This window comes from Cavia porcellus, unplaced genomic scaffold, assembly GCF_034190915.1.
Source record: "Cavia porcellus strain 051 isolate PalLab524CR breed Dunkin Hartley unplaced genomic scaffold, mCavPor4.1 scaffold_4, whole genome shotgun sequence".
NCBI classification, from domain to species: domain Eukaryota; kingdom Metazoa; phylum Chordata; class Mammalia; order Rodentia; family Caviidae; genus Cavia; species Cavia porcellus.
The window spans coordinates 69,038,302-69,065,600 of NW_026947487.1; the positions used below are offsets into that span (position 1 = coordinate 69,038,302).

The window sequence follows — 27,299 nt, forward strand, 5'->3', positions numbered from 1 at the left end:
CTGTTTCTTCTCTTTTTCCTATTTCTCCCAGTCACTTCATTAACTGAAGCCACTAATGTTAAGTGTACCCTCAGCCCATAAAGGAGCAAACCATAAAGGGCTGAGTCCATGATGCCTTCTCCCTAGTCCCTAGAGATGATTTTTGTTTATGCAGCATCTTGTTTCTTCTGTAGAAGGCACCCGTTATTTGGGGACACTGTCTTCCTTGCCTGTAGCCAGGGCATCTAGGATGCCACCAGCCATATGTTTCACTGGCCACATGTGTGGGATTGTGGCTTAAAGCAGCACCAACTCGAAGCCTCTGATGGGATCCCTGTAGCAGCTCATCCTGGAGGGCATGGCCTGGCTGAACAAAAACAATGAACAAGGAAGTGGACTTGGGGGGAAACAGGACTCCTGCCTTCTTTTTGCTTAAGTGCCTTTTTAGGGCTTGTAATAAAAAGAATTCTACTATAATCACCAAGAGTTTGATTGCCAGACCTGCCCAAATTTCAACGTTCTCCAGTACTGTTGGGCGCAGGCGCTCAACATACCATAACCCACCCGGGACTAAGGACCACGCCAGCTTCCGCAATGCGCTACGTCCCTCTTTAAATTAGCCAACCCGTGCGCACTTCGTGCTCACTCCATACTCTGTGGCAACTCCTGATTGGCCACAACTGGATATAGTAGCCGGAGCCTGCGTCCCATTCCCGCCCTGCTTCCTCGTGGCAGCCTGTGATTGGTCACGGCCAAATATATAAACCAGAGCCCACGTAAATAAACTAGCAGTTAACTGTCGCCCACAAAAGCGTCTCCTGTCTCCTGTTTAATTGGAGCTGCGCCGGTCAAGTACACAGAACCAGGCTTGGGCATCCTCCTCACACTTGTAGGAGCATGTGTCTAAAAACATGTTCAATGTCAAACAAATGCCATCAGGCTTTGCCAAAGATGGTGAGATGTTTCTGAACCTTTCAAATTTAGACTATTCCACAGTTACCCATGCCACAGCCAGCTGTTTGTTATCATGGTAAAGTTGTAAAAGGTTCACCATCACTGAATTATTAGAAGGAAGAAAGGAGGGAAGGAGGGAGGGAAGAAAAGGGAAGGAGAAAAACTTGTGTCTTAATGAGATCTCATTTTGCTTTCTGCCTCTGCCTTTCAGAGGCACTGAGAAAGGCTTTTATTCACCACAGCAAACCCTCATTGAGTGCACATTCAATGTCAGATACAGGGTTGTGGTAGTTAAGTTTCATTACATCAGCTTGATTGGTTTGGGAGTCATCTAGACCTTGGACTCCCCAATGTGTGATCTTGGATACAATATCTGGTCCCTGGTCCCTTTCTCCCTGGCATTGTTCCCTGCTCTGCTTCCCAGTCACCACTGTGGCCTTTTTTGTTTTTTGGTCTTTTTGAGACAGGGTCTCACTATGAAGTTCAGGCTGGCCTTGAGCACATTTTGTAGCCCAGGCTGGTCTCAAACTTGCAATGATCCTTCTGCCTCCTGAGTGCTAGGATTATGAGCATGTGCCACCATGCCCGACTTCCACCATGGTCTTCTGCAATGATGTTTCTCTCTTGGAGCCAGCTGACCATGGACTGAGCCTCTTGAAATCATGAGCCAAATAAACCTCTCCCTCCTCCTTTAAATTCTGGATGTTGGATACTGTGTCCCAGCCCCGTAAAACTAAGACAGGGAGGGACGATATCATTCAGATGGAGAAATGCAGTCCCTGATACCAGGGGCACCTCCCAAAAAGGATCTTTGAGGCCTGAACCTTCTCAAAATACCTTCTCTCCTTGTATATCAGAAATCAAGATAATTTGATATTTGATATGAATCTTAAGAGTCTATTTCCCACTCTTCATTGGAAATACAACCCATATCTAATATAAAAATAATCATCTCATAGATTATATAGATTAAGGAAATTACAATTAATTCATTGCATTTGATCTGGAAGGAAAAGGCTTCTTTCCCCATTCCTATACACACTGGGTGTTCTTGTGCCAACCTCACCCCTTACACAGTATGGCTGGGAAGCTTTCCATAAGTAAGCAGCCCAAAGTTATATGGTAACAAGTTCTGGTTTAAGGTCCTGTCCTCAGATATCTGGCTTTTCCTTTCTCCTAGCATATATGTATTGGCCTTCATTGCCCCCAGAATTAGCAGAAGAGAACCCATGGTATTTCAGAAATTTCCAAAATGACAAGCAGCCTTTGACTAAAACCTTAATGTCAAAAACAAAAAAACCCACCATTCTAAACATGCCCTAGTCAGTCAGCAAGCCAATCAGGAGTGATTCTATCTTCCATTTGCATAGATGAGACTCCTGAGTCTTATCTGTCTTATAATGGGCAGGCATTTCCCACTATAAAAGTTCAGCCTCCTTTTGCAACAGAGACAACCAGGCAGTGGTCATGGCTTTCCTGGAAGAGGCAAACATTTAGACCCACTGTATGACTTAGAATGAGAAAGTCACCAGGCCCATGATACACAGCACCATGCGTATTGAAGACATCTGTAATGATAATGAGAAATTTCAAAGGATGGGAAGGGATTGCTCCAAGGGAGAACCCAACTCGTCATCTGGTTCTGGATATAAGGAAAGTCTGGTTGTAAACCAGGCTCTCTGCTAGGCTAGCTTAGGGGGCTTTCCAAACCTCCCTGCCAGTATTCTTTCCACAGATTTTCTGTTCATGACTTTGAGCCCCAGAAATGGAGGGGGCAGTTATAGTTCACAAAAGGTCCCAGGACCAGAAACTTAACACAACAATACTGGAAATACAACTCAACTGTCACTGGCTAGACAGTCCCTTCCCCAGAGGCTGACACTAGCAATGCACACTGGGACTCTGGGTTTCTGGGATGTGCTCACTGCATTCTATCCATTAGCATAGGGGAGAAGTTTTTTTTCTTTTATACTCTTTTTTGACGCATGTGACCACAGTGCTCTTATCTAAGAGTGTCAGCTGATCCAGGCCACACCACACAGGGAAGGATTCCCTGGGTTCCTGCATCTGAGGACCCTGCAAAGGAAGCCCAGTCCTTCCTACCATCAGTATCCTCTCTGTCTATAGCTCCACCTGCTCCCAACACTGAGAATGAATGGGTGGGGGCATAGCGTGGCTTGGACCACTGAAAGGTCACTCAGCCAGGGTGAAGCATGGGTTGAAGGAGACAAGATCAGAGTCTAGAAAGCCTGTAGCAAAGCTATTACAACTGACCAGGCGAGAGAGTAAGAGGGACTGAGCTGGGACAAAAGATGGAAGAAAGGGCATACACTTGAGGCAAAATCAGAAGCCTGGGGGGTTAATCACTCAGAAAAAGTAAAGAGAGGAAAGACAGTTGTCATCTCCAAGAAGGCCCAGAACCTCAGAAGGCGCATTGCTCTTAGTCCAAGGCTCATTCTCACGGCTGTGCAGTAAGCTCTTTCCCACCCTCTGTCGTTACCTTTGTTTCAATAGGAAAGGTCATTTCTGATGATAAGAAGTGATTTACCATGTTTTCAGTACATGCCAGGTCCCACATCTATAGACTGAACTTTCTACCCATCTGGAGTTTGAGAATAGGTCAAGACCAATTCTTGCCAAAGACCTCACGTTATTTACCTATAAAATTATACTAAGTAGGCAAGAGTGATAAGTCCATACTAGAGAAGAAACACCACCTATTGGGCTTTTCAATGTGATCCTAAAGGATGAGATTAACATTGACAGTGGAGAACCTGTGCCTAGGTTAGTCTCAGTATGAGTCACACAGTGTGAGATGCAAAAGCCAACTCTGTACTGACTGATACCTTCTATGTCCTATAAGCAATTCAAAAATCTGGAAACAACAGCTAGTTTGTTGATTTGAAGTTCAAAGGCAATACTTCACAGGCAATGGCATTCTAAAGACCACAGCCCAAAGGAAACTCAGAGACTTATGCGGGACATTTTTTACTGGGTCAAAAATCATGAAATTAGCCTCTTTTTCTCTTCTTTTGTCTCATTTTCTTTCCCAAACCACTGTTTTCCCCCCAACTTTTCCACTGTCTTTTTCTCCTTTGCTGTTTCACTTGTCATGTTAACTGGATTATATTTTAAATGTTTATATACATGTATATATGTATGTATGTGCATATTAGCATACAATGTATACAAACATGTGTAGGCACTGGGAATTGATCCCAGGGCCTCATGTATACTATACCACTGCACTTACTGCACATCTTGAACACAAAATGTGTGTTCTGAATAAAATTTCATGCTTCATATTTTACTGATATAATTCACAAAACAAAATTAAATTCATATACATAAAATCTGCCTTTTTTAATAACTGTGCAGTTCAGTAGTTTTTAGCATACTCTCAGAGTTGTGCAATCATCCATACTATAATTTCAGAATATTTTCACCTCCCCATATGGAACTCCATAGTCTTCACAGTCCCTCCCTTTTCTCACTCACATCTTGCCCCCAGCAACCATTCATTGACTAGTCATAGATATTCCTATGACTAGCTTGTTCTACATTTCATGTAAAAGACACAATACAATATGTGGCCTTTTGCAGCTGACTTCTTTTCATTAGCATGGTGCTCTTAAGGTTCCTCAATGTTGTAGCCTGAGTCAGTATTTCATTCTTGTTATGGCTGAACAATATTCCATTGGATAGATATACTACACTTGGTTTATCCATCAACTGTTAATAGAAATTTTAATTTCTCCACTTTTTGGTCACTTTGAATTACGCTGCTATGAACATTCATACAAACACTTGTTTAGACGTGTTTTCACTTTACTCCGATACATATCTAGTAGCAGAGCACTCATGATGCAAATCTATATTAATCTTTCTGAGGAATTTTCAAACATTGCTGTAAAGTGTTACTCTGCTTCAAATTTTTCATTTAACTATAGTACCCTGCTTGTAAAAGGCATTTGGTTTTGTTTGAATTGGTTTGGTTACCAGGGATTGAACCCAGGGGTACTCTACTACACAGCTACCTTCCAAGTGCTTTTTATTTTTTATTTTGAGATAGCATCTTGCTAAGATATTTAGGGTAGGCTCAAACTTTTGAATCTCCTGCTTCAGTCTCCCAAACGCCACCAAGGCCAGGCGTTATTGATTTTTAGCAAACCCAAGGGCTCCACCTACCACAGGAAGTGTAGCAGCAGAAGACTAAGTGACTAGTCAATGGCTATTACTGGCCTGTTCTACATTTCATGTAAATGACATGATATGTCTTATAAGCAATTCAATATGTCCTGTAAGCAGTGTATACAATGTATATTATTATATGGTGATATAACTCACAAAAGGTCCCAGGACCAGAAACTTTTCACAACAGTACTAGAGATACAACTCAAATGTCACTGACTAGACAGTCCCTATACAAAAGGTCCCCTTTCTTATCATTTTTAAAAAACCAATCCTATATCATTTGTATATCATTTTTTAAAACCCAATGTGTATCATTTTTAAATATCGTTTTTTTAAAAACCAATGTATTATCATTTTTTAAAAACCAATGTCTGACCAGAGAAGAAAAATCAAAATCCCAAGTTCCTTCAAATGTGCCCTTATTGGCAGTATTTCCTCAACACCTATCAAAAGGTCAGATTTCATCTCTGAGGCTGTATGTCAATGCCATTGCAATCACTTCTCTTTCAAAGCTTTAGTCAGTGATTACCTAGCTCTCCATCTTCCCTGAAACCTGATTTACCTGTGAATTTGATCACCAGACAGGGTATAATTTGCCCCTACCCATCAGAATTCGAATCAGCACCCAGCTGCCGTCCTGCCCAGGGCCCAGTGTGGTATGTCTTTATGTGGAGCTTCTCTTCCTTCCAGAGTCCATGTGTCCATGGCGACCTCTGTGAGGAAATCAGCAAAGGCTCAGCATGGGACAGTTCCAAGAACTCAAGGGATGCCAGGACAAGTCCAACACAAGGTCAGCTCTACACCAGCCCCAGACAGGGAAGCTGAGAGCCCCACAGGGCTAAGGTGACTTAGTGCCCCTGCAGGCTTGTGGACAGGCAGCGAGCTCGAAGCTTTTGACTGGACTTGTTGACATGAATGCCAGCAAGTTGTGCATTTGGGCATTTTTGTGATATTGCCAAGGAAGTCCATTATGATCCAATCAGCCTTCTTTCTTCCCTGTAATCAGCAAAATATTAAGCACACTCCACCCAAGCTCTTCTTCCCAATGCTCTCCATGGTTAGTAGTAATTCTGTGGCAAGGTCTTTCCTAAATTTTCTCCAACTTTCCCTCCATGAGAGTCTTACTAAGATGTAAGGCACTTCCTGGGTCCCACTACCTACCACCCCAAGCCCTTTAGAACCTTTAGGCTTTCTCCTCCCCACACCACTAATTTTAGTAATTTAGGTGTCAGCTACCAAAAAGGCCTTTCTCCTCCCACACCACTAATTTTAGTAATTTAGTGATTTAGGTGTCAGCTACCAAAAAGGCCACCAAATTCAAGGGTAAATCTGTCCCTGCAGCCCCACAGCCTGCAGAGGCGACTAACTAACAAAAGCTTGTGAACATGGTGGCATCTTAGGAAGCTGAAGGAACTTAGAGAAAATGGTCCACATTCCTGAGCTACCTGTTTTCGGCTGCTGCTTCTCTGGATAGTTTTTTGCTCTTACCACTTAGCGGGAAGTAAAGGAAAGAAGGAAGAGGCTCTCTGGAAATCAGTTCTTTGCTTTTGCCCCGCTGTCCTTTCTCTCCTCTGCAAATCCCTTGTGATCTCAGATGCAGGCTCAGGATGTGAGCAGAGGCCAGGCTGGCTGAGCTGGGTCACAGTGACAAGTGGTGAACAAGAGGCTGCCACCTGCAGGTGGTGGCCAGCTTCAAGGAGGAGGAGACAGCAATCTCCAGACTGTGCCAGCTTACGTCAGAAGAGGAAAGCAATAACAAGCAGTAAAAGACCCTGGATGTGAGGGAGGAAACTGGAAGAGGTACCCAAAGAAATGGATGCTAGAAGAAAACAATGGAAGGAGAATATGTTTGCTCCTTTTTTTAGTGCAAAGGATGTTCTAGAAGAGGCCTCCCAGCCTGAATCCTCTTCTGAACAAATAGCTATAGACAAAAGCAGGAGAATGGGAGAAATTAATCATTTTTCCAGTAGAAAGTTTCAAGAAAAAAATAAATTTAAGAGGAAAGAATATATTTCCCAACAAAATGAAAGAGACTTAAAAGGGAGGAGGATAAACCTGTCCAAGAATGAAGCAGATACAAATTCTTCCTCCTGTGACTCATTTACTTTGAATGTTGGGTGTGAAGAAAACTTTAACAGAACCCAAGACCCCTCTAGCAGGTTCAAAAGGGAATTACCCTCCTTCCCACAACGAGACCTGAGGAAAAAACTGACCAAAGAAATGTCCCCCAAAATTCGCCTCAACTTTTTGAATGAAGAGCTGGAAGAACTCAATATGAAATGTAGAAAAATAGAAAAGGAATTTGAAAATGCTGAAAAAGAACTTTTGAACTCCAAAAAAGAGGTCTTGGCCACATCCCAACATTTTCAAGAAATAGGGACAGACACTTTGAAGAAAGACCGGGAAGTTCAATCTTTAAAACATGACTTATCTGAAAAAGCAGTAAATGTTAAAAATTTAACCGAAGAGCTCCTGCAAGCCAAAAAACTTATCCACAAGTTGAGCTTAGAGAACAGAGATTTAAAAGAAGCTGTCAGGAAACTCAAGCATCAGACTGAACTAGGAAATGCACACCTGAGAACAGACGTGAAATCATATTACGAACTAGAAATGGAAACGATTCGCAATGAGCTTGATACCATCAAGAATGAGCTAAGATCTGAGAAGAACCTGCAGGCGAGAAATACCAGAGCCCTGGGGTTGCTTAGAAAATACCTTGCTGCAGTGCGGAGGCCACCAGGTGCCTCTGAGTGCTTCCCTGGCTTCCCTCGGGGATTTTTTTAAACTTAAAAAGCCTTTCATCAGGCAAGTCACTGAGTCAAATCAATGTTTATTATTCTGTCTTTCTGTAGTACTCAACATGTGTGCAATAGAATGGGATTTTCACTTTTGGAGAAGCAGAAAATCTATAAAACATACATAGCTTACCTTCAAAGCATCTGCTTTCTCTTTCTGATGAAGTTCTTACAAGACTCCAAAGGGAAATGAAGCCTCAGAATCTTATATATGCATAATATATATATTTAACTCAAAAATACACAGTGATTCACCAGAGCATTTATGAAATACAAATCAGTCATTTTGTGACCTTGTAAGCAATATTCTCCCATCTGTGCTCACTGCAGTTAATAATAAACATCTTGGTTATGTGTATAAGCATTTTTTTAAAAAAAGGAAATGAGCTGAATGCCATAAGTAGCTAGAGTCATCTGGCATACGTTTAACCATTAAACAACTTCTTCCTGGTATCAATCTAAGTGTCAGTTTCCTTCTGCGCAGTGTGTTGACCTTGTAACTTGACCTTGACCTTATCTTTATAGCCCTTCCATTCTACTTACCATTCTATTTAGCCTTGCTTAGGTCAGCTTTTGTCTGGAAGTTCCCCAAATTCTCTGCAGAAAGGTCATCTTTTTATTTAGGCCTCAGGCCAATTCCCTTTGGTCTCAGGTTGAAATTCTCCTGGGGGTCACCTGAACTGCACCCCACCCTCCCATGGGATCTCGGAACCACCTTCTCCAGATCCAGGGGACAAGCCCCCATCTTGTTTCTATAGTGGGGTTTCTTTTCTGGCTTCAAGGTCAGCCTCCCCACTTCTCCCCACTCCTTCCCAGCCCACATGATCAGGATCACCAGCCCTAAGCAAGGGACAGAGTGTTCCCCCACCCACAGATCACCAAGATCTTCTATCTACTGTTTGTGACTGGAATGCATCTGAACAGACTGGCAACCTGTGGGTGTTTAATTTGAAATTGACTTCCCTAGGAGAGCAGTAACAAGCACTCAAGCCTCAAATTCTCCCAGAGCCTGAAAAAGGAAGTTTTCACCTTGTAAAGCACACAGCTGCCACCCTGCTACTTAGGCCCCCATGTTATCACAGCACCAAGAAGTAGGACGAGAGATTGAAAAGGCCTTGAGGAAGAGAAAGGTCAGAGAAAGGGTGATATTGAGTGGGTGCACAGGAAGAGTAAGACAATTCTGATGATAGTGGCACAGCACTACGCTAGGATTTAAACCCTGGCCTTGTGGAAACCACTCAGAGCAGGCAGAGATCTTAGCCTTTTGGATCCTTTCTTTTACAACACGTGGGAGTTAGCACCAGCCCATCCTGGCTTCAAGAGCCCAGTCTGCTGCTGCCCCCTCGTGTTGAAGAGAGGATTCTAAACTCAGAATTTCTGTGGCATTGAGAAATTTAGGTTTAGAGCCAAAGGAGATGGATCTAGAATCTCTTTCAACTACGTCCTTTCACATGTAAGGAAACCGAGATCCACAGTGAAGCCAGGGTCTCCTGCCTACTCCTGAAGTGCCACACGCCCTCTCAGACAATTATACTCGCATCGTGTGCACCCACACATATCAGTGCTTGTGAATTGTGCTTTCAATGTTCCCAACAGCAAAACCAAGTCCATCCAAGTCATGCACATCTCATTCAGTGAAAACATCCCCAAGGGACCTTGGTCTTGTGTGACAGGCCATCAGTAACAACCAGACCAACACTTAGCACTCACTGTAACTCAGGTACTATGCTAAGGACTTTATGTATAACTCAATTTTCCAGCCACCCTATGAAGCCCTAGTATTAGCCCTATCTTGCATTTAAAGCAACTAAGGCTTAGAGAGGTTAAGTGACTTGCCCAGAATCACACAGATGTGGAGTGAATTCAAACTCAGGTCTGTCAACTCAGGTCTCTGATTTACTACTGTACTGTATTGCACTGACTTTCCTCCTGCTAGCTTCACTTCACAAGAGAGGGACAGACATAAACAGAGATTCCGTGAGGGCCCATTCACTCACTATTGTCCTCCATCTACATCCTGAGACCTCCCTTCTCTTACTTCCCAGAACTAACACCAACTATGATTCCCAAAGTGTAGTCCCCAGACCAGCAGCTTCATCACAGCCACAAACTCATCAGAAATGCGCCATCTTGGAAGCAGATACAAGGCCCTTGAATCTACTGTGACCTGGGTGCTGGTCTTTCCAGTCTCCATAGTTGTGAACAATAAATTTATTTTAAATTTTTATAAATGACCCAGTCTAAGTAATATGCTATAGTGTAAAGACTGACTAAAACAGATATATTCAGATAACAAAACATCACTGAAAGAAATTAAATAACTAAATTTGTGGAAGTACAGTCCATGTTCATGGATTAGAAAACACAGCATGACCGGGCATTTAGCTCAGTGGCACAAGGCCATGCCCAGCAAGCACAAGATCGTGAGTTCGATCCCCAGTACCAAAAAGAAAAAGAAAACAGATGGTTAAGATGACAATATTCCTCAGATCGATGTATAAACTGAATACAATCTCTATCAAAATCTCACTTGGTTTTCTGCAGAAACAAACATGCAGATCCTAACATTAGTATGGAAACTCAAGGGACCAGAATATCTTGGACAGTTTTGAAAAACAACAAAACAAAACTTCGGATGCATACTTTCCGATTTAAAACATACTACCAAGTTAACAGCCACCAGGACAGTGTGGTACTGGTAGGTCAAACATAAAATGGAACAGAACAAAAGGGTCCAGAAATAAACCCACAAATTTAGGGTCAATGATTTTCAACAAGGGCACCATGAATAATCTTTTCAATAAATGCTGAAAAAAATTCTAATGTTACAGTGGTTTGCATAGGATTTGAGAATAGCCCCCAAGAGTTCACAGGTTGAAATTTAATTTCTATTGTAATTTTCAGGGTGAAAACTTACTGTGATTATGATGTTTAAGAAGCGATGGTGTTGGGAGGTGATTAGGACTAGATAAGGTCATCAAGGTAGAGCCCCGTGATTGAGTACTGATGACTGTAGCAAAAGAGAAAGAAACAGAGGATACAGATACACACCTGGACTCTGCCAGCGGCCATGTGATGTCCTGAGCCACCTCAGGACTCCACAGCAAGAAGATCACTGCCAGACATGACCTCAAACCTCCATCACTGTGAGATATATGTATCTTATTTTCTGCGGAAAGTTACTAAGCCTCAGGTAGTTGTTATAGTAACACAAAACACCCTAACAGACCCTTACCTCATACCATATTTTAAAAACTAACTAAAAATATAAAGGTCTAAATGTACAAGTCAAAGCTATAAAGTTTCTGGGAAAAAAATGCCTAAATCTTCATGATCTTAAATTACACAATAACTTCTTAGATCTGATTGTAAAATCATGAGTAACAAAATAAAAACTAGACAAATTGAACATCATCAAAATTTCAAATTTCACGTTTGAAATGACAATTTCAAGGAAATGCAAAAACAGCCTGAAAGTAGGAGAAAATTGTTATGCATCCTAATGCTAAGGAACTTGTATCTAGAATCCATAAAGGACACTTTGAAAATGAAAGAACAACTGAAGTTTTAAAAGCCAAAGGATTTACAGACATTCCTTTGACAATATATTAATGACCAACAAGCGTGTGAAATAATGTTCAACATCATTAACCATAGAGAAATACAAGTCAAAAGTACAATGACTGTACATTACTACACAGATCCTATACTGTATGCATACTGCATTATACACGTTATAAACCCTAAGGAAGAAATCAGGAAAACAATCTCAGCCACAGTAGCTTAAAAAACAACAACTAGGAAATAACCTAACTGAGAAAGTGAAAGTTTTCTGTAATAAAAACTATGCTATTCTGAAAAATAAACTGAAGAGGACATCAAAAATGGCAGGCCCTGTTCCTGGACAGGCAAAACCAACACTGCTGAAGGATCACATTATCAAAAATGATATATAGATTTAATACAATCCCAACAGATTCTTCACAATATGAAAAACATAATCCTAAAATGTATATGGAACCAGAAGAGACTCAGAATACACAAAGCACCTCTGAGCAACAACAACAAACCAGAAGACATCACAATCCCAGACAAGTTATTATAAAGCAACAGAGATGAACTACCTGGCACCGGTACAGGAACGACCTGTGGTTCACAGGAGCAGAGGATGCAGAAACAGCCCCAGGTGCCGTTGGTCAACTGATCTTCAGCAAAGGAGCAAAGCGCACACACAGGAGAACAGGAAAGACAGCCTCTTTAACGGACGGTGCCGAGAAAACTGGCTATCCACATACAGAAGGATGAATTTAGACCCGCAGCTCTCATCTTGTATTAAAATCAAACCAAAACTGATCGAAGGCCTAGATATAAGAAGAGAAACACGTAATCTGCTGGAAGATAAAATACAACTCTTGAAGACACATGTGTAGGCAGGGCATTTCTAAACAGAACTCCAAGTGCACAAAAAATAATACCAGTAGTCAACAGATAGGATTGCATCAAACTTCAAAGCTCTAGACAGCAAAATAATGAACCAGAGCCAGGGATATAGCTCAGTAGCACAGCACTTACCTGGCAAGTGCAAGGTCATGAGTTAGATTCCCAGTATCAAAAAAATAGTGAAGAGACAACTGACAGAAGGAGAAAAAAATTTGGGGGGGGCCATCTACTATTCAGACAGAGGACTAACATCTAGCATACATAAAGAACTCAAAAATATTAGATCCTTAAAATAAAAGATCCAGTTAAAAATGGATAATTGAAATAAACAGAACATTCTCAAAAGAAAAGACATAAATGGGCATTAGTTACATGAAAAAATGTTCAGCATGCTTAGCCACTAGAGAAATGCAAACTGGTAGGAATGTAAACTAGTTCACCCACTATGGAAAAAGTATCATGGAGATTCCTCAAAACTGGAAGAAGACATTCCATTTGACTCAAATATACCTTTTCTACGTATTTTCCCAAAAGAGTTAAAGACATCATTTTGCAGTGACAGACATACCCATGTTTATGGCAGCAAAACTCAAAATAGCTAACGTGCTGTATGCTCATCCACAGATGAATGCACAGATGAATGCGTAATATATGAGAAACCCTAGATACAAATCATTTAAAGAACAAAATAAAAGGTAGATGATAGGAAATAGGCAGACTTTGATTGCATGGGAGGGGGACCTGAGATTTGGGGAACAGAAGGGAAAAAGGGGGGAAAGAAGTAAAAAAAAAAGATTAAATTGCAATATGGATATGTACCAATTCCTCATACGAGTGTGTTTACTATGTATTGCAAACATATACCAATAAACAGTGAGAAAACTACAGAAACTAACAATTAACACCACAATACACTACAATAGCTATATTAGTAATTTAAAACTAATAATGCTGCCAGGAGTGGTGGCACATGTCTATAATCCCCGCACTTAAGGTTAAGGCAGGGGGACTGTTGCAAGTTTGAGAACAGCCTGCACTACAAAGTGAGCCTAAGGCCAGCCTGAACTGCATAGCGAGAACCTGTCTCAAAAAAAAATGTGCATTGTAGAAAATGTGGAGAAACTACTTAGTATCTTTATACCCTGATCATCAGACTGTAAAATAGTACGGTGACTTTGGAAGACAAGTTTTTTGATAACCTATGTCAGGTCAATTTTGCTGTTAGTTGGGCTCATGAATCTACCTGGTAATATATTTGGGTTTATTTACATGACATTATTCAGATTCTCTGCATCATTTTTTATGTTTTGGTCATATAGAGACAACTAATCTCATTCTTTCTGACCACTGTTGCATAAAGTTATATGAAAATTTCATTTTTATTTTTAATGTGATTAGTTCATTATTATTTCTTTGCCTCATTTAATACTTAGACTTAAAATTATCTGACATGTATCATGTGAATCTAGATTTTTTTGTTAATAGTCACATTTTATGCTTTTGTTCATACTTTTGGTCTGAACTAAATACATAATTAAATTATTTTATATAGATGAGTTATAAGCCAGGTGTGGTAGCATGTACCTGTAATCCCAGCACTTGGGAGGCTGAGGCAGGAAGATTGCTCCAAGTTTGAGGCCAGCCTGCAATACATAGTGAGACTTTGCCACAAACAAAGAAAAACAGACAAAACAGCTACATTTTCTTAACACATAAATGCTTTAAAACATGGAGGCAGGTAGTGGGTGGGGAAGAAGAATGTTTCTGTCTCTGCCTACCCTGACCATGCTTATTCCACTGGTCTCCTTAGCGGGCCTGTTCTACTCGGCCTCTGTGGAGGAAGACTTCCCGCAGGGCTGCACGAGCACGGCCAGCCTTTGCTTTTACAGTCTGCTCTTGCCCATCACCATCCCAGTGTACGTGTTCTTCCACCTGTGGACCTGGATGGGTATTAAGCTCTTCAGGCATAATTAAGGCAGCCACAGCCAGGATGGCTACCTGTGTAAGTCCTAAGCACCTGTCCCCGACAGCTCAGCGGGGTGAAAATACTGGAGACCCGTTTAGTTTGGAGGAAGTTGCTTTGCTTTGCTTTGCTTAACTCGGGTTTAGAACTAAGAGGCTTAAGCTGCAGAAGCTCTGACTGGACTTCCGTTCTGCCCTTGTTTGTTGAAGATTCTGACTGCTGTATCAGAGAAACACAACAAAATGTCATGATGGAGATTAACAATAACAAAACAAATCCAGAAAAACCCATATGTTATTAAAAGCATGGTGGTAAATGTAAAAAGAAATAATTAAGAGCAGAGTGATTGCCTTAGGGAATTAGAATGAGACAAGAAGAAACAGAGAGAGGAGAAGCCAAGCTTCTGGAGCCAGGCTGTCTGGGGACAGTGTGGTCCACATAGCCTTGTTTCACCGTCCAGATAACAATCACAGAGTGAATTTACTGGAAACATAGTATGTGCTAGGCTAACTTTGTGTGTGTGTGTGTGTGTGTGTGTGTGTGTGTGTGTGTGTGTGCATGTGTGCATGGTAGGGTAGTTGGGGTAACCAAGCATGGGAAAAGGCTATAATATCAGGTCCTCGGGCTGAGTCAAAACATCTTAAACAATTTAGAAAAGGCATCTGGTAAAATTCAATACAGTACCTATTTATGATTTCAAACAAAATCTTGAGAAACTAGGAATGTTTAATCTTCTCAAGAACTTTAAAAGCAGGTACTATTGTTCCTGCCATTTATTGTTTTTTGGTTTTTTTACTTTGTGGTATTTGGTTTCGACCCAGGACCTCTGCAATGACCTACAGTTTCAGTACTTTTGTTTTTGTTGTATGGGATAGCACTAAGTTTGAAATTGTTTGGGCTGAGTTCTACTTTGAAAATTCTCCTGCCTTAGCTTCTCAGAGTGCTGGAACACAGGAGTGCACCATCATACCCAACTTCAAATAAGGAACGTGAATTCATAGAGGTCATAAACAGCAATGTTACGTCTGGTTCCATGACTTCAGGTTTCCAATTGTTTGGGTCACTTTGGAACATGGAGTCCTATGGAATAAAATACTATACACTGAATTCTCTCGTGTCCACAAGAGGGTGCCAAGGCTCTCTACATTCAATCCCGTGTTAAAAGGGTGATATAGTTCCCAGCTGCTTAAACACACCCACAAAAGTTGTGGACCCTGCAAGCTGGATCAGAACTGGTTCAGAATTCTGAACCTCTTCATGACAAAATTCCATTGCCTGCTATCTCACTGTTCCACCTTCCGTGGGCACACACCAAGGCGGTGGTGAGGAGCGATGGCCTAACCAGCTTACCCGGCCCTCCACGCGGCGCCGGGCTGCGTGGGTGACATTTCAGTGGCTTCCCCTGGGGGAGAGAAATGAGACCAGGGATGATTCATCACACTCTGGGCAAGGGGAGACAGTGTGTATATAATTTAGAAATATATCTATATTAAATTTTGCATTTGAAAAATATTGTTTCTATTGCCACAAATATTAAACTAAGGGGTGAGGTAGGTTTTTTTTAATGCTTATAGAAAAGAGGCAGGAGCTGAAAATACTGAGGTTGTGTCTCATTTCAACCATTTGGGATGGAACGAAATATTTTATATCACAGAGCATCCAGATCGTGTACATTTACTTCCTTTTCATGTTTGCTCCTACATCCGTGGTAAAAAAAAACCTACATTTGCCTAGGTTTTGTGTTAGACGTTTTGTGAATAGGGGGATGGAGCAAAGCCCAGGGGAAGGGTGATCACATTAGATCTTAGAGCTGAACCAGTCAGAAGTGGACATCTTGGGCACCTAATAAAGAGTCAGCACTCATTCATGCTTTTGAACAAAATCTTAAGAAACCAGAATAAAAAGAATTTGTCAGACTAATAAAGTATATCTACAAAGTTTTCCAACATACTGTCCTTTAGAATGTATAAGATTACAAGGAATAGAGTGACTATACAAAAATCAATTACATACTAACACAACAGTAACAAGTAGAATAATTTAAAAAAGCAATATGGTTTAGTGTAGTAAATTAACACCTAGGAATAAATCTAAAGAAATATGTGTAAGAACTCTACACTGATAGCTACAAAATACTGTTGGGTAAAATCAATTCCACATTCATGGACTGAAATACTCAATAATGTTAAGATGATAATTTTCTGTGAATGAATCTAATAATATTTTTATGGAGACACAGTCTCACAAAATAGATTAGGTAGGCCTTGAACTCACTATGTTGCCCAGGCTGGCCTCTAACCCATGGATATCCTCCTGCCTCAGCCTCCCCAGTGCTGGAATTACAGGCATGCACTGCCACACCCAGCTTCCATGAATTAATCTATAGATTTGCCACAATCTCAATCAAAAACACACTTTTTACACAAATTGACAAGTTATTTCTAAAATACATGTTAACCTCCCCCCCATTGCTTTTGTGGTCTTCTGCTGCCATGCATTGTTGCCCCTCTGCCATGTACCACCCTGCTTTGGAGCCAGCCAATTATAGGCTGAAACCTCTGCAAACTGTGAGCTAAATAAACCTTTCCCTCTTAAAAAATAATAAATAAAATATACATAAAACTGTAGAGGACCAAAAATAGCAGCTAAGTCAATTTTAGAGAACAAAGTTGGACAATTTCCACTTCCACACAGGAGGATTCATTGAAAAGCTGTAATAATCAAGACTGCGCTGGGACAGGAGGGGAAGATGACAGATTGATAGGTAACAGGGTAGTGAGCCTCTCTGAGAAACACGACTCAAACATTAGAAAGCAAAGAAGGAGGAGTAAACACTAATGAAATACAAAGGCTATTCGCAGAAATAATTAAGGAAAACTTCCCAAGCATAGGAAAAGGAAATGATACTCAGATAAGTGAGGCATAGAGAACTCCAGCCAGCTACAACCAAAACAGATCAATACCCAGACATATAATAACCAAGATCTCAGAAATTCATCACAAGAAAAAAATATTAAAAGTGGTCAGAGAAAACAAACAGATCATCTATCAAGGAAAATCCATCAAAATCACAACAGACTTCTCAATACAGACTATCAAATCAAGAAGAGCTTGGAGTGAAGTATTCCAAGCCCTGAAGGAAAATGACCTCCAACCCAGATTGATATACCCTGTAAAACTGTCTCTCAACATTAATGGAGAAACAAGATGTTTCCATGACAAAGAGGAACTGTGGGAGTTCGTGACCACCAATCCAACCCTACAAAAAATACTGCAGGACATTCTAGAGAGAGAGAAAAAAATCACCAGGATACCAGCAACAGTAGCAGAGAAGCCTCAATGAATGGGGCAGGCAGTGGGATGAAGGAGAAAAGTAGACAATCAACAGCAGAAAAATTAGCATAGCAGACATGAGACAGAGAAGACTGGCTATAATCTCTAACACAGATGGTCTTGATACACTAACAAAAAGAAACAGGCAGAGTAGATCAGGAGATAGTGTCCATCAAGACACTCTGTATAGGAAATATACTTAACGAACTGAAAGTCAAAGATGAGAAAACAATGTTCTATGTGACAGGGAACCAGAGAGAAATAGGGACAGCTCATCCAGCAGCTGCAGATAGGTTGGAAAGTCATGACACTTTTGTGCAGTGGAGAACTACTCAGCTATAATGAAGGAAAACCTTGAAGCTTTAATAGGTAAAGGAATAACACTCAAGACCAAGCTCAGGTTCAGAACCACTTAGGTAGATGGTGGGTTGCCCCCTAGTCTAAAAACTAAAGGAGTTAGTGGGACCCAAAATATACAAAGCACCCTGAGAAAGGGCAAGGGGAGGAATTGTCTAAAAAAAGAAGGCAGAGGACATTGTTAATAGTGTATCAGGATTTAAAAGCCACATTAGTCTTATCACTCTGTTTAGTTTGATTTTATTCTGTTCCAGGCTGTCTATTCATACTAGATTTGAGGGCACAGACAGCTATACCAAAAATAGCAGGATATACTATGGTAAGTATCCTTAATTTCCTATTAACTTAACCTGAAGCCCTGTATTATTTATAGTCTTAATATGACTGATCTCATTTGAATCTGGTTTGTTAGACTGCTGTTTTGTCTTGACTGATTTTATTCAAATTTGGTATGTTTCACAGTATCAAGTCTAAGAATAGAGGCAACTACTCTGAAGATGACAAGATGAATAGGATACCCATTCCAGTTTGATTAGTAACTGCTTTTGAAGTCCTATAATGTCTCCAATTCTTTGTTCTTATTAATATTGCTATGTAGTGTGCCTGATGATATAGACAATTCTATTGAAAATAACTAGAGTAGTAATCATAGTAACTACTATAGATCACCTACTATTGTGGTTTTATTTATTTTTTTAAATTTTATTTAAGGAGAAAAAGAAAAGCAGAGAAACGGTACAAGTTATACAGATTTACAGAAAAAAAATAAACAGTAGGAAATCACTAGGTAATGGATTACATATTGTCATCTTAGAAATAACTGTTCAAGTTACAAAATTAAAGCTTATAAAGTGGACATTCCAACAATGGGACTGCAAACAGCTCTGTTCAATGATCCAACAAAACTCAGTAATATCATTATCTATCTTATACACTTAAATATACATGCAGTTATATCTTTTAGAGCACTTTCTTTTCCTCTCTTTTGTACAATGACAATTACACATTTTGGGTTTTGTTGCACCCACAGTTCTTATTAGTTTTTTGGAAGAGAGTAGAACCAAATGTGACATAACAGAATAGAGTCAGCCAAATCAAAAGGGTGGATGTAATAGATAATGTAAAAGCATAATACAAGGTGATCAACAATGGTAACCATAATGCCTCCCGCTATCTCTAATAGAATTGCCTATATCATCAGATATAATAAAATTGAACAAAACAGTAAAGAACAAAACCGACAAAACCAAAACATTGGAGACATTACAGGTCTTCAAAAGTAGATAATAGTCAACCATAATGGGTGTCATAATGAATCCCAAAATCTTCACAGCTGTTAACTAAACTTTCAAACCTGGTACTATCAAGCAAAACAGAATAGAGGCACATCAGTCAAAACAAGATGGTGAGAGCAATACAGGGCTTTAAATCAAGATAATGGAAAGTCAAAGTGGGTTACTATAATATATCCTGCTATTATTTTATTTATTTTTCCCTTAATTAAAGGGATAAAAATAAAAAAGTAAATAATAAAATGGAGATTGAGACAAAAGAGGGCATAACAGCAAAACAGCGCAGATCAAAACATAACCATTTAAGCAAAATAGTGTTTCACCACAAGATAATCCCGACATAAAAGTAGTTACCATATTGTCTCTTTCCTTGAAATCTTTGAGTATAACTTTGTATACTGTAGCATCAAATATATCAAAACAATGTAAAACCATTTAAGAGAATGACAGCATTACAGGGTATTTAGAATCAACTAACAGAAAACGAACAATGGTTTCTTTATAATCTCCTTGTCTATAAAAGTTTTTGCTTATACTATCATACATAATAAAATCCAATAAGATACAACCTGTTTAGACCAATGGAGACAGAAGAACAAAAGCTTGATGAGACTTCAAAACAAGATGATACTAAATCAGTATTACCTATTAAGATGTCATTTTCTCCAAAATAGCTGTTCCTATCATCCAATCTTCTCTGCCTCATTTCTGTTGAGCTCTTTTTCTGTCAGTAGCTGTCAGTTTGTCTTCTTCATTTTGTTTTCTGCTCCATTCATTGTGGTCTCTCTGCCACTATTTCTGGATTCTTCGTATTTTTCATTTTTAAAATATCCTGCAGTATTCTCTGTAGAGTTGAATTGGTGGTTGCATATTCCCCTAGTTCCTCTTTATCATGGAAGCACCTTGTTTTTCCATCAATTTCCAGAGATGATTGTGCAGGATATATCAATCTTGGCTGGAGATTATTATCTTTCAAAACTTGAATTATTTCCCCCCATGCTCTTCATGATTTGATGGTTTGTGCTGAGAAGTCTGCTGTAATTCTGATGGGTGTTTGTTCCCTTGTAAGTGATCTGTTTCTTGTCTCTGACAGCTTTTAATATTCTGTTGTTATATTGGATTTCTGGTATTTTGATTTATTATATGCCTGGGTGTAGCTCTGTTTGGGTTGTAGGTGGCCAGGGTCCTGTATGCTTCATACATCTGAGTACCTTTACCTTTTGCTAAATTAGGAAAATTCTCTGGGATTATTTCTGCGAGTAGCTTTTGTAGTTCATTTGTTTGTGTCCCTTCCTCTTCTTTTATGTTCTTATTTCTTAAGTTATAGATCCTCTTATCATCTTCTAGTTTTTGTATTATTGCTGCTTGTTTTCTTGTTATTTTTAAGAAGTTTTTCATTTCATGCTCCCATATTACAAGTCTGCCCTCCAATTCAGATAATCTATGCTTAGTTTCTTTCAAGCTGTTATGCCAGTTTTCGATAGACTTTTTAGTTTCTTGGTAATCTCTTTGAACCTGCTTAACGTATTCTATGCTTTCTCTGTTTTCTCCATCAAACAATTCTCCCCTCTTTTTCTGTTCTTCCATTCCACCATCTGTTTTTTCTTGAGTGGTGCTTAGCATTTCTCTAACTATTCTGCTTATGTCTAGCTTCAGGTCATTAATAACTTCATTCCTGAACTTGTCTATGAGGCTCTGGAGATAGTGCTTTATATCTATTGGTGCTGTGTCTGCTATTGCCTCTTTCTCAGGATTGAGGGCCGAGGACCCTTTCTTGTTGCTGCCTCTTTCCATATTCTTTGTTCCTTATATATGCAAGCGTATACAGGAGGCCCAGCTTCCTTTCCTGTCAACCACAGTCTGATTGAATTGCGCTGCCTAGGTGTTCCCGCCCACTGCAGCGCACCAGGAAGTTGCAGACCAGGCAGCCTATGCGGGGCCTGCCCCTCCAGGTCAATCTACCTTGAGGCGCTGGGTTGTGCTAGCCTACTGGGTCTCAGCCAGCAGCGCCACGTAGGCTAGGCACTGCTCACCAATCCCGCTTGAGAAGGGGATACGTGACTGAAGTCACTGCAGCGCCCTGTTCCCGCAAGTCTGACCGGTCCCAGAATGTCCTCTGTTGGAGTCTCCTAGACCATGGAAGAGTCCCAGTTTCTCTCACTCACCGCAGGTCAATGCACAGCTCCCCGCCCATCCTGCTTTCAACTCCATTCACCGATTCCTGTTCTCAGAGTTTTCGCGCGTCTCTCTCCCAGACAAGCTAATGTAGATGCAGCGCGGCGGCAGGAAACCCAAACCGCGGCTTCCAATGGCGCGGGCTCCAGCTTTCACACTGAGGCTTTTCTGTTCCTGTTATAGCACCAGGATTGCGTTCCCAGGTGGTTTCTCTCAGCCCAGTTCGTTCTTGGGTCAGCAGGGCATATCTCCACTTGCTTATGATTCCTTACTCCGCACCATTCTTGAATTCTAAGCTGGGTCTTTCAGAGAGCCTCCGTAGCTGCTGCTATCTGTCCGCCATGTTCTCCCGGAAGTCACCGTATTGTGGTTTTATATGTCTTTTTCATTTCATGTTTTTCTAGGAATTTGTTTTGTCTTTTTGTTTTTCCCTCTAATACAGAAAGGATAGGTATAGAGATAGAGATTCACACAGGTGTAGAACTTCTAAACAGTTTACAAGAACAGATTATATAATGCACAATGTAATGAATGGATACTCTGAAGAAGACACTGAGATACCCAGTGCTGATTCCATAGCATCATAATATAAAATCTAGTAGTGCTATTGTTCTCTGTTCAGAGTGATATTAGTCAGCTTTCTTTTGTTTAATTTCAACATACATAAAGATATGGACAGCTGTTTTGAGGAGAAAGGGAGACACTATAGCAGCCATTGTTGACTTCCCTATTGTTTGATCTTGAAGGCCTAAAGTGGCTTCCTGTTCTGATCAGTTTAGTACTATTTTGTTGGTTGAATTCACTGTGTGTGAAGATATGGACAGCTATTTGGAGGAGGGCGGGAGATGGTATGGTGGACAGTGAAGATCTCCAGTGATCTTGCTTTGAAGTCTGTGTTTCTTGGATTGTGTTATTATGGTCTGTTTTGTTCCATTTTGTTTAGTTTTACCCTTTTTTTTTTAAAAGACTGTGCCATACTGCACAAACACAGATAAGCTCCCTAGTAGAACAGAGTAGGGTTCAAAACGATCCACACATATACAATCACTTGATTTATGAAAAGTGTCTCATTGCAGTAAACTGATAAAAGATGCTAGATCCACTGAATAGACACAAGAGAAAAAATATCAGGACTATAATCTCATACTGAACAGCAAAAATCACTTCCAGATGAAGTACAGGTAGAAATATGAATGATAAAAAAAATCAAGAAATATGAACGATAAAACCATAAAACATTTAGATTAAAGCACAGCAAAATATTCTAATGTTACTGGTGTAGCAAATATATCTTTTTTAAAAAATTAAACATAGTTTAAGGACATAAGAGAAAAACCCTTTAGCTTTTCCTGCTCTCTACTCTCAACTGCAACACAACGTGCCACGCTTGGGCATTAGCAATTCTCTAGCAGAGTCTCCAGTAGACTCTAACTCAACTGAGACTCTAACTCAACTCATTTCTGATAACTGTTGACCTGGAGATGGCACAAATCCCATAGGCTGGGGGCTCAGCCCTGTAAGACGGTCACCCAGTTCAGATGCAGCTATAAACACAGGTTGTCACCCAATATAAAGGGGGGCTCCCACAGTCCCCTTCTTGGATTTCACTATTTTGCTTTATTAAACCAGCTCATAGAATCCAGAGAAACATCCTACTTAATCTTACTGCTTTATTAGGAAAGGGTATGATAAAGGATAGAGATAAACAAATAGCATGTAGAAAGGAAAGGCCCTAAGTGCAAGAGCTTGTGTCCCCATGGAGTTGAGGTGCAACACCCTCCTGACACACAATGTGGTCACCAACCTGGAAGCTCTCTGAACCCTATCGTGAGGAATTTTTATGTAGGCTTCCTCCTGCAGGCGTGATCAACTGTTAGCTCTCTGCCAAATGGGGAAACCTGAAAAACAATAGTAGCTAACACTTCTTATATGCTAAAAATTACCAACATATTCACCCTTTTGTTTGCTGTACATTTCTGTGAGATAGATTATTGTCATCTCCATTATGTAGATGAGGAAATGGAGGCACAGAGAGATGAGGGGTGCTGCTTAAAAGCCTCACAGCTCCTGCGAAATGAAGACAAACTTGGACCCAGGTCATGTGACTTCGGATTCCATGTCCCTGTTTTTTTTTTTTTTTTCTTTTTCCTTTTTATCGGTACCAGGGATTGAACCCACGACTGCCTGCTTACAACGCAGGTGCTTATGCCACTGAGCTAAATCCCCAGCCCCCTCCATGTCCCTTTTTTGACATTAGCTTCTGTGTTTGAATGTTGCTTGCCCTCCTCTGCCTGCTGGGGTCCCTAAGCCACCTGTCCACCTGAGCCTCAGCCCAGCCTGCGCAAGTAGGCCTGTGGCCTGCAATTGTGAAAAGCCATCATCCCAGTCTCTGGAGGCCACCAAGCACAACAGGAGCAGCACAGGAGAAGGCTGAAGACTTCAGACCATGCCACCCCGCTGCTCAAATCCTCCTGGGGCTACCCATCACATGCAGAGGAAAAGCCCAACTCCTTGAGTTGGCCCAGGGATCTGGCACAATGTGGCTGCCCACTCTGTTCTTGCCTGCTCTGGTCCAGCCACAAATGGCCTCTGTCTGGGTGTGTGCATGTGCCAGGCCTGTCCAGCCACAGGACCCCTGCCTGTGCAGCACCCTCTACCTGTATATTCCTGCCTGGAGCATCATGCTGTCTCTCCCTCTCCTTGCTTTCCTATTTTATTACTTTCATTTCCATCTCTATTATTACCTTTTTCTGCTTGCTTTGAGACAAGTGATTTTCTTAAGCCACAAACTATGGGAATTACTTGTTACTTAGTGACAGAATTTCAAAACACGAGGAAAACTAGTTTCTCTAGAAACAAGCTAGTTTAAGAGGTTTCAGGAGAACCTGGGGTTAAAAAAAAGCCATGTTTGTTTGGCCTGCTGTGAAATCAGAAATCAAGCAATGTTAAGATGAGTAAGCAACTGTTTTGCTCAAAGAGCTGAACTGATTTACCTATGATTGATCACACAGCTCAGTAGAAACAGATCTGAGAATAGGACTGGACACTCCGTTCAATGTACACTCATTTATTTGCTCTACAAATATTTACTGAGCACATTCCTTTGTGAGACACAATGCCAGGAGCTAGGATACACAGCTTAGGTTACATTGCATCAGGCAGAAGACTGTGACCAACAAATGACTTTATTTTTCTGTTTGCTTAATTGCAACTGTATGGAATTACAATAGAATATGGTGCTTTGAGTGTATGAGACACATTCGGAAATAATCTGGAGAAAACAAGACACCTAAGCTAAATCTGAAGGTGAATAAGAACAAACTAAATGAGAGTTGGGTGCCATGGCACATGCCTATAAGCTCAGCACTTGGGGAGGCTGAAGCAGGAGAATCATAAATTCAATGCCAGCTGGGCTACATGCTAAGTTCAAGTCTAGCTGAGACTACACAGCAAGATGCTGTCTCTAAAAACAAAACAAAGCAAAAACAAAACAAAAGAAAGAAAGGAAAGGACAGAGGAAAGAGAGAGAAGGAGAGGAGAGGGGAAGGGAGAGAAGGAGGGAGAAAGTAGAGAAGAGGGAAAACAAAAAGAAAAGAATGAATTGAATGAGGACAGGGATGGGGACCACCCCAGCAAGAGGAAAAGCAGGAGTCCTTTCTACGGCACAAGCTGCTCCTCATATAACACCGTGGCCCTTCAATGCCAGATCAGCAAGCTGGCTAAGAAATATGCCAGGGGAAGAAGAGAGGTCCACTAAGGGTAACTTCTCTTGATTTAACAGGAAGGTCACCTAGTCCAAGGTGTCACCTATGACACCTTGAAAACAGAAAGATGGCAAATATTTAGACTGTTAACAAGTGGCTTAGATCCTATATCACCAAGAAAGAGGCTCTCATTAGGAAATCCTGCGTGTTTAATAACTTGTATGTGCCCACAATGCTCCCTAGGGACCCCCTCTGGCACAGTGCTCAGCAGCAGGCAGTGACAGCATCTCCAGGCCGTGGGCAGGTGAGAGCTGAACGCAGTATGACTCTCTTGGTCACTGCCCCAGTTCGGTGCGCAAATGTCCCTGAGGATGGCCCAGTCATCTCTTTAGCATGCAGGGCTCTGACCTGCCCAGCACACCAGGATCCAGGCCTCCGTGCCCAGGACACAGCCTAGCCCACCGTTGAGAGACCTGTTCTCACCCTCAGACCTGAAATTCTTACCGCCCAACTCAGCACCCTTGCCAGCTTCCGACTTTGTCACTTGTCCTCTGGGTCATGTTTGTCACAATCTCCTGCAACCGTATCCTATGTTTGGCTGGTTGATGCCCACATTTCCTCCCAGACTAGTCAACCCCCACCCTCAAGTCTTCTTCTCACGCCAGTCCCATCGTTCTGTCACAGCTGCATTGTGCTCACTTCCGCTTGGATGCCCGAGGCTGCTGACTGCTGAGGAAGACAATACCATGGGGCGTACTGTGCCCAAAGTGCCACGGTCTCCTGTCTAAGCGGACAGTCAGGCATCGCTTCCATTCCCACCTCACACACACCCTGCCTCAGTCGTCCCCCAAACTTCTCACCCATCTCATCTACTCTCTAAAAACAGGAAAAAAATAAAATAAAATGCACGCACAGTGCCGGCACTGGGGACTCCCTGCTCTTCTACTGTCGGGGAGTAAATGAGGGGGAGTCCTGGAGCCAGAGACAAGGACCCCACCAAGGTGCTTTCCTGAGTGACATCCTCACAGGAAGTCTGGAAGGCACCAGGGACACAGGATGGCTCAGAAGTTGTGCTGCGGCTCCAGCTGAAGTTTTTCCTCAGCATGACCCTAACGAGCTCTCTGGAACATAAACACCACACAGAGCTGTTTATCCTTTTGGAGGTGAGAAGGCCACAGCACTGTGCGCTTTTATCAGTCCCCAGCTCTGGACCAGTCCCCAGGGAAGCAGAGGGCAGTTTTCATGACAGAACGGCTCTATCAGCAGTCAGTCCTATAGCAGCACAGGAACAGGGACATTGGCCCGGGCAAGGGGACCTGACACATCACCTGCAACAGGAAACACCACGTCTAATCCCCCCACCTCCAGCCAGTGTAGAAGCTATCTAGGCAGTGTAAGCTTCCAAAAGGGCCACTGCTTCCCCTTTACAACCCTGGAGCTCTGCATACACAGAAGCAGCTCTTCTGAAGCGCTCGCTGTTTTGTACTCAACAGTGCCTCTAGTAGAGGGGATTTCATCAAGTCAGTTGGATAAGTGTATTTTTAATAGGACAGCCATCGCCCCCTGACTGAGATCGCACAGATAACAAATGTAAGTGAGCTGAAGAACTGGCTGCAATCCAACATCCACATCTCCCATTATTGGGCATTAAAGACACAATACAGTGACATGGAGTCATCCCCCAGCAAGCACTATGAAGAGCCCTTCCTGCATCTTGTCTCAGGATAAACAGCCAAAAAGCCAGAGTTTGTGGCTTCCCTGGAGTTGCCAGTGTTGGGGGTCCCAAGAAGACACCCTAGCACCTTCCTCGGGGATTTCTCAAGCGATGTGTGTGTCACTATCAGCATCTTCTTTGTCCCATTCACCCTTTTGCTTCTTTCAACACAAGAGCCTTGTCCCTTGACGTGCTCACCAGGTGGCAGAGGTCACCCTCATTTCTTCAGCTCAGCAGGCCTCTTGTTACCAGCGAAACATGGATAACACCCCAAGGTAATAAGTGACCCTGTTTGACGCACAGGGACAAACCCTGTCACACACAATGTCAGTTCTTCACTGCTTCAGGCAGCTAAATGCTGGGTGAAACCCTGTTGCACCTTTGTCCCTGCATCTGTGA

General features: G+C 41.6%; 3 protein-coding genes across 4 annotated transcripts in view; 2 read left to right on the forward strand and 1 right to left on the reverse strand.

The window, feature by feature from the left end:
* The window catches only part of Shroom3 (shroom family member 3), a 315,135-nt gene that overhangs the window by 228,276 nt on the left and 59,560 nt on the right, over positions 1–27,299 (reverse strand). The gene's annotated exons all lie outside the window — the stretch shown is intronic.
* Positions 5,574–8,452, forward strand: LOC111753829 (coiled-coil domain-containing protein 160-like). The gene is made up of 2 exons (XM_023560622.2): positions 5,574–5,917; positions 6,722–8,452. Exon 2 carries the CDS (start codon positions 6,940–6,942, stop codon positions 7,909–7,911), a length of 972 nt encoding a protein of 323 aa, XP_023416390.1. The 5' UTR covers positions 5,574–5,917; positions 6,722–6,939; the 3' UTR covers positions 7,912–8,452.
* Positions 14,076–14,510, forward strand: LOC100718345 (phosphatidylinositol N-acetylglucosaminyltransferase subunit Y). Its single transcript, XM_003477581.4, has one exon. It carries the CDS (start codon positions 14,091–14,093, stop codon positions 14,334–14,336), a length of 246 nt encoding a protein of 81 aa, XP_003477629.2. The 5' UTR covers positions 14,076–14,090; the 3' UTR covers positions 14,337–14,510.